Below are 7,582 nucleotides of genomic sequence, written 5' to 3' on the forward strand. Positions count from 1 at the left end.
TCCTTGCAAATCAGTGTAAATATGCATTGCCAAGATCTGACTGCATACAGGAGTTTTTATGAGTAAAATAATGAGCACATACATGAATTATAGTAGCAAGTTCAGTGTTCAAAAGATACTATTTATATTGTTTGAACCACATGAATGGCTGTGGTGTTTTGTATTGCCCCTGCTTTATAATGACTCTGTAGTATCTGAGGAACTAGTACCACATTAATTACTCCCAGATTTCAAAACATAAATGAAGGCGCAGTAGGAATCATTTCCGTTTCCTTTGGGTATCTCATGTTACTATTGCTTTGGAGTTTATCTACATAAATAGTTCTTTGTTGTATTCACTGTCTAAAGTTAGATGATTAACAGCATTAGCAGTTGAGGTGTGAAGTGGAGAAATATCTGGGTATTCTCAGTGTTGGTAATATTTCAGCTTGTGTTTTCTTGCTTATCTACTGGTGTTTATATTGTGGGATTGGGAGATAGAAACCATGGAATCTGCATAATGGAAGGCATCTTTTGCAATTAAGGGCAATTGCCTGCCCAGCAGAACTAGGGAAGAATGGCTGCTACTGGAATTAATAAAGTTAACAGAGATGAGATCCAGGTCACCTAAGGGCTCTAAGAATTGTTGGGCCACCATTTATGTAAGACAGCTTCAAATATCAGACAGTAAGTCATGATTTAAATATTTTCATAAAGTGGTTGCAGCAGCTTTCTTTGGACACCTCAAAATGTTTACCTCTTCAAAGCTGGAGTAATCGTTTCCATCTACTATACATTTAGTTATTCTTTGACTTCTAGCTGTCATGAAGATAAAAGTCCAAGAGATGAATGGAGAATATTAACTTGCTCTTCTGAAGTCTTTCTAGGCGCCCATACTCCAGATCAGAGTTGTTCTCCTATTCTGCAGTTCTGCTCTGCACCAGAGGAGATTTCACCTTAGTCTGTGATTTCTACATGAATCAAACGTGGTCTTTCAGCAAAAGTAATCCGGTATAGTTGCCAGGGGAAAGCTGCTAAGATTAGTAAGCCTATCTGCTATTTGAAGTAGGTCTGATTACCAAAACTGTGCTATTTGTAACTGAAACATTACTTTTCACTTACCTGTTGCCACCTCTGTGCAAAGGTGAGCATAAGCCGCTAGTTTTGAGTTTGTGTCTAAAATAAGGTTTTTGGATGTTTCATTTCAGAAGTGAAAAGGATTTGTCTTCTAAATTATTTGTGGATGTGAAAGCCAGTTTGTAATCGAAGTCACGGTAGACTGAGAACCCTTGAATATTATACATTTGTTTGCTGGTATATTTTGCAGTGTGTTCTTTTACATTTCAGGATGTAAGGGCACTACAGATGAGAAAATATGTACGAATAGTCAGAATCAAATTGCTGTGATCTGAAATGAGCTAGGAAAAAGGAACTTACTTCTTTTTCTTTGGCATTTATTGGTCAAATTTCCTCATGTTCAATGTTGTTGCTTACCAGTAGTATGATATAGGAGACTAATTCTAGAATAATGTACTAATATAGTCTTGTGGCCTTGGAAAATTGAGTTCTGTAATGAAAAATACTTCTTGTATAATTCTCATTTGGAAGGCTTTTTCTACATCTAGAGTGTTCATTGATCACCTTGTATGGAAGTTTTCTCACAGAAGAAAAAATAACTGAAGGATTTCCTGTAATTTTCAACTACAAAATTGAAAGCCAAGTTCTGAAATTATGTCAGATTCTGTAAGACATCTAGCAATGAAAATTACCTTGGAACATCTACATATAATGAAGAGTTTCTTTCCTTTTCTTAGATGCAGAATCCTGACACGTTATCAGCTATGTCCAACCCGAGAGCGATGCAGGCTCTGCTACAGATTCAGCAGGGCTTGCAGACATTAGCAACAGAAGCACCGGGGCTTATACCAGGGTAAGAATTGATCTTACAAATTTAGACAGGAAGTCTTTCCTTATGTTATTCATTCTTTTTAGATTTGGAAATTTATACAGTCTTTATTAAAGATTTGTCCTCTTGCCTTTTTTGGTTTAATTAAAGTTGGTTTAGAATCTGTCACATTTTTGTCTGCTATGCAATCCTAACCAGTGATAACTCTGGTCTTTGTCTTAGTACTTTACTCAAATTGTTATTCTCTCTTTGACAGAATTTGTATGTACTAATTAATGAGAAGAGACAAACTGGTATTTATTATTCAAGTGGTGTATTTCTCTTCCTGTAATTTATACAGATTTAATCCTGGTTTGGGTGGAGTGGGAAGTAGTGGAGCTCCTACAGCGTCCACTGTACCTAGTTCTGTTTCCACTGAAAATACAAGTCCAGCTTCAGGAACTGCTGAACCTGGTCATCAGCAGTTTGTCCACCAGATGTTGCAGGCACTTGCTGGTGCAAATACTCAGGTAAAGTACATAATTATATTCTAGTTTTTTTACTTTTTACTTTATTTTTAATTGTAAAGCACTGGAAAGAGGCGGATAGTTGAGGGGACAGCCCACTGGATGCTTCTGGTCAAAGGTCAGTAGAGGAGGCTTAAAAGTGCTATTGCAGCTGTGCAAGTACATGCTGAAAAAACATGCAGTTTGAGTAAAAGTGTCCTCTGAATAGTTGATTTTTATATACTCATCTTCATCCCATTGAGTTCTGAAATGCTGGTAAAGATAGAGGCAGACTGAGATGATAAGATTGACTGACAACTGTAGTGTGGGTTCAGGCAAGAGTAAAGCTTAAACATATTGAATACTGTTACCTCTGTGCTCTTTGCCTGTATTCATGACTGTTATTCTTTAGCAATAAATAAGCCTCTGTCCCCCTTCTTCAGAGTAGCCACATTGCCTATTTGGAGCCAGAATTTTTTGTATGGCTTCCCTGACATCCTGCAGGTCCAGACTGCAGTGCGTTTTGTTACCATAGTGGGATTAAGGGTTTCCAGAGAGCTCCAGTAGCAACTTTGCCGGTACTCATAGAGTGGTGAGCAAGACTGGCTTTAAAGGAGCCATGCTGTTAGCTTTCTGGAGTGCTCTGTGAAACAGCACCTTCACACATGGTGCATACCCAGTGTAATGTCAGACTGCTCATGGAAAGGGCAGTCCTGCTTTTTCCTCCTCTCTTACCATGGGCTGAGTTAGTTCTGCTTTGCTGCTGTGACAGACTTTTTTCTCTTGTTTTATAATAATGAGAAAGCAGTGGTGGATGTTACATAAGAATCTGGTTTGCTACAGTATTTTCACTTAGGCTTCCAAATCTTACCCTTCTGAGTCAACATTCTGTTTTGTTTCATTGGTATGGAACCATATACAAATTTTAAATCTGGGTGGTAATTTCTTGATGTATGAAACTGCTGAATTAAAACAAAAGGAAAATTAGCAGTAGTGGCAAAAGTTTTGTGTAGTAATCTAAACTGAGTCATTGATTTTAAGATGTTACTTTGGAGAATATAATTTTCCTGTAATAGTTCTGATTCAAAACATGCCTCTGAAGGTCGTACCATTGAGACAATGCAGAATTTCGCCATGAGTTTGTGTAAACAGAATCTTGCTATAAAGCACAGCTAACAGTTTGCCTTAGACTCAAACTTTCTAACAATTAGGATTTTGGTAATTTCAGTCAACAAATACTTGGGAGTGTTACAAAAGACGTGATCTTTATGTCGAGGGAAAATAAAGCCTGTGATGTTCAATATTGTTGACAACAACATAATCTTTGCTGTTCCACATTGCTTGGTTGAGCTCTATTTTGTTTTAAAAAAACACCTATGCATATCTTTGAGAAACTGTTCATGGGACATACATGTACCCAATTTAATTTGAATCCTCCTCTATCAAACAATCACTTTTCCCTGGAGTTCAGGAGTGTTATATAAGTGTAGATAATTTGACAGTGCTGACTTGTTAAAAAAAATGCTTCAATTGTTAATTGAATTTGTCTGAATATATTTTTTGGAACTTGAACAAGATGTAGTCAAAAATTGGAAAAGACAGAGTGATGCAAAACCCACTTATGTTTAAATCCTGTATTTTGCTAAGTATGTATTATGCTTTTATAGCTTGAAATTTTGTTCTTAGCAGTTACAAAACCCAGAAGTTCGATTTCAGCAGCAACTGGAACAGCTGAGCGCAATGGGCTTTCTGAACCGTGAAGCAAATTTACAAGCACTAATAGCAACAGGAGGAGACATCAATGCAGCTATTGAAAGGCTGCTTGGCTCTCAGCCTTCATAGCAGTGTTTCTTTTAACTTGAAAAAATGTAATTTATTTTTGATAACAGCTCTTAAATCTTTCAAATTGCTTTATTTCATTCTGACTCTTGGGATTGTCTTGTTATGACTAAAACCAGTCTGATGCATTTGAAGGAGGAGTGCAGTAGTTTTCCTCAGACAGTGGGAATCAATGCATTTTCACTTTGAGTGCATCAGTTCTTTTGTTCTGCATTATTTGTGATTTTTTGGAAACAATATCAGCTTTCACAGTTGATTGAACAAGTTTTGTCTGACCTACAAATGGCCAATTTATTTACTACTTAAACAGTATCCTTCAGTAGTAATTTATGTAGATTACAAAATAAAAGGGAAACAAATTAATTGAAGCTGTGGGTACCAATACTGCTTATGGTGATTTTGGCATGTTTTTTTTTTTCTTGACTAGCAAAATGCTGGAAGACTTATACCATTTGAGTAATCTACCATATTTTGCTTTAATTTGTATACAATATATACAACAGAGACAGCTCATTTCTAGAGATTTACACATTACAATAGAGTGAAATTGTAAGTAATGAAAAAACAAACAAAAAACCCCCAAAAAACCAACCAAAAAAAACCCCCACAAAAAAACAAAAAAAAACCCCACAAAACCCAAAAAAACCCAAAAACAAAACCAAAAAAACCAAAAAAAAATAGGAAAAAAGAGTCATAGGACTTGGACTTGGTGTAGAATCTTCCAGGATCTTTGGTAACTATCTGAGAAAAAATGCTTAAGCAACTTCAGTTAAAATATACTAGAATTATTGTTCTGGTTGTCTCTTTACATTTAACTGTACAGAAACTTGCATTATAACATTATCTCAATATTCACAGGTTAACTGTAAATTACTTTTGTCATTGTGCAAATTAAAGAGCCATGGCCTTGTGCTCTGTAATTGCTTCTATGGCTATTTGGCTTGTTCCACTGAGATTTTAACACATATTCTGATTTGTAATTGGAGAAATTACTTTCATTCATGGTCATGTGATACTCTAATTATGTTTAACCACCAAGTAAAAAAATACTGTATAGCTTTTGAGTTTCTATTGGTAGATACTTCTCTTGTGCACAGTTAATAAATGAATTAAAAAAATGTTTAAGCATCTTGTTTCAGTGTGTTTGCAGTTGATCATTACCTAAAAATCAAGATTATTGCCCATCTTGAGAACATTTGAGTGAGCTCAAGCTCTGGGAATATATACCAGCACTGCGCTAAAATTAGTAAACAACTGCAGAGCGAGGTGGAGGGAGGAGAGAAGAGATGGATGATGTTGAAGACTTCTAGCTTAGATGAAGTGGGGATAGCAGAACAAAAGATGAAATTAATCTGCTTTTTATTGCTCTTCTGTGTCAGTTTACTGGACTTGGTGCACCTTCACATTCCTTAGATATTCTCAAACCTGATCTTCTCCTGCAGATGGCAGTTCTTCATTTTCCCAATCCCTGCTCTCAACTTCTGCGACTTGGGCAGTGTGGCTGAGCACTTGCTGGTGAAGACTGAGGCAAAAAAGTCACGGAGTACCTCAGCGTAACCAGGTCTTCCATATCCCTTCTGAAAAGAGCCACGTTTTCCCTAGTCTTTTACTGCTAATGTACCTAAAGAAGATTTTTGTTACTCTTGATGTTCTTGGCCAGATTTACTTCTGTCAGTGTTTTAGCTTTCCTCGCCATCTTCCTGCTTTCACCTTCTGCAACTTGGGCAGTGTGGCTGGAGCACTTGCCAGTGAAGGGAACAGCCTGAGCATCAGTCAGTGGGTGCTGAGCCACTGGGCACTGTGCATCATTTGTTTCTCTTGGGTTTTACTCCTCTCTCTCTTTCTCTCCCTCATTATACTAATAATAACAGCAACAATTCCATTTCTTTGGCTGTTTGGACAATTTCTCTGTATTTCTCCCAGGCTACCTTTCCCTGTTCCTGTGCTCTGTAAGCTACCTGTTTGTGTTTTAAATTTGTCCGGGGGCTCCTTGTTCATCCATCCAGGCCTCTGACATTCTTTTCTAATTTTCTCTTTGTTGGGATGCATTATTCTTGAGCCTCAAGGAAACAATCCTTGAATATCATCTAGTCCTCTACACTCAGGGCTCTGTCCCATGGTATTCTACCAAGGAGATCTCTAAGAGGCCAACTTCAGCTCTTCTGAAGTCCTTGTTTCTCACTCTCCTCGTTGCCCCGAGGATCTCAGTCTCTACTGTTTCATGGTCACTGCAGCCCAGCCTGCCCTTGGGCTCCACCTTCCCCACCAGCTCCTTGTTGCTGAGAACAAGGTCCAGCCTAGCACCTCTCCTCTTTGGCTCCTTTATCAGTTGGAGAGGGAAATTGTCATCAATGAACCTCCTGGAATACATGTGCTCTGCTGTCCCGTCCCTCCAGCAGGCTGTCACAACCTGGAAGTGGGTGTGATGGTTCTTGTAAATTCTTGTCTGTCTCAACAAAGTCTACCTGTCAGGGAGCTCTTACTGATTTATACAGTAGCCTTAACTCCAGCAGTTAGCCCACTATTTTAGCTGTAAAAATGTTGGCTAACAAACTCTCAAACTTCTACAACAAACTTTTAAACTAGCTCCCAAATCTCACAATAAACTTCAGGTATTGAGTTAAGTGGTCAAATATGATTGCTGGGATAAAACAGGAGAGAATAGATGGAAAAGAGAGAAAGAGAAAGGTCAGTCATTAGATCCTGCGTTGGTCCTACTGCTGTGGATGGTCTGGATCTGGGGTCGACAGAGGGAGAGAGCACACTGGGGACCAATCCACTTCCTTTTATAATTTACCTGGTATGTGCCTCTCATGTAAAATAGATTTTTTGGGTGCCATTCATGCTGTATTGTTCACATGTGCACAGTCAGTCTTTAGAGCCCTCCAGGAAATGAGTCAGAGAGAGTTAGGGGACTGTGGTGTCCTGGAGCCCCTTTCAGTGAGCTGTCTGGGACTTGACTGTTCTCTTGATGCAGGTGCACTAAGCATAAGTCTCAAGGCAGACAGAATTGCAGGCTTAACGACTGAAAAGGAAGTTGGCTCAGAACAGCACTGACTGCCCCACCTCTGCAGGACCCTCTCAATCCAATCAAAACTTTCCTGTTACAACAGAATGCTGGAGGCAAAACATACTTAAGGTGCTTATGCCTGGTTCTCCACATGGCTGTCGCAGTGGTTAGAATCCCCCATGAGGACCAGGGCTTGTGAATGTGAGGCTTTTCCTCTCTGTGGAGGGCTTCATTGGCTTGGTCTTCCTGTTCGGGTGGCCTGTAGCAGGCCTCCACTATAAAGTTACTTGGGCTTGCCATCCCTTTAATCCTCACCCATAAGCTCTAAGTTAGCTCCTTGTCCATTCCAGGTGGAATTCCATG

At 38.8% G+C, this 7,582-nt stretch overlaps 1 protein-coding gene across 4 annotated transcripts in view; it reads left to right on the top strand.

Moving 5' to 3' along the window:
* Positions 1-5,342, top strand: part of UBQLN1 (ubiquilin 1) — a 29,593-nt gene extending 24,251 nt beyond the window's left edge. For 2 of the 4 annotated variants that reach the window (XM_032097630.1, XM_032097628.1), the window contains 3 exons: positions 1,794-1,909; positions 2,226-2,394; positions 4,057-5,342. In XM_032097630.1, the coding sequence (XP_031953521.1) occupies positions 1,794-1,909; positions 2,226-2,394; positions 4,057-4,212 (441 nt within the window). In that variant the 3' untranslated portion in view covers positions 4,213-5,342. The remainder of the gene's footprint in view (positions 1-1,793; positions 1,910-2,225; positions 2,395-4,056) is intronic. The other 2 variants (XM_032097629.1, XM_032097631.1) reach the window with 1 other exon arrangement.
* Positions 5,343-7,582: the final 2,240 nt, after the last annotated feature.

The sequence above is a fragment of the Corvus moneduloides genome, chromosome Z (assembly GCF_009650955.1).
Source record: "Corvus moneduloides isolate bCorMon1 chromosome Z, bCorMon1.pri, whole genome shotgun sequence".
NCBI classification, from domain to species: Eukaryota; Metazoa; Chordata; class Aves; order Passeriformes; family Corvidae; genus Corvus; species Corvus moneduloides.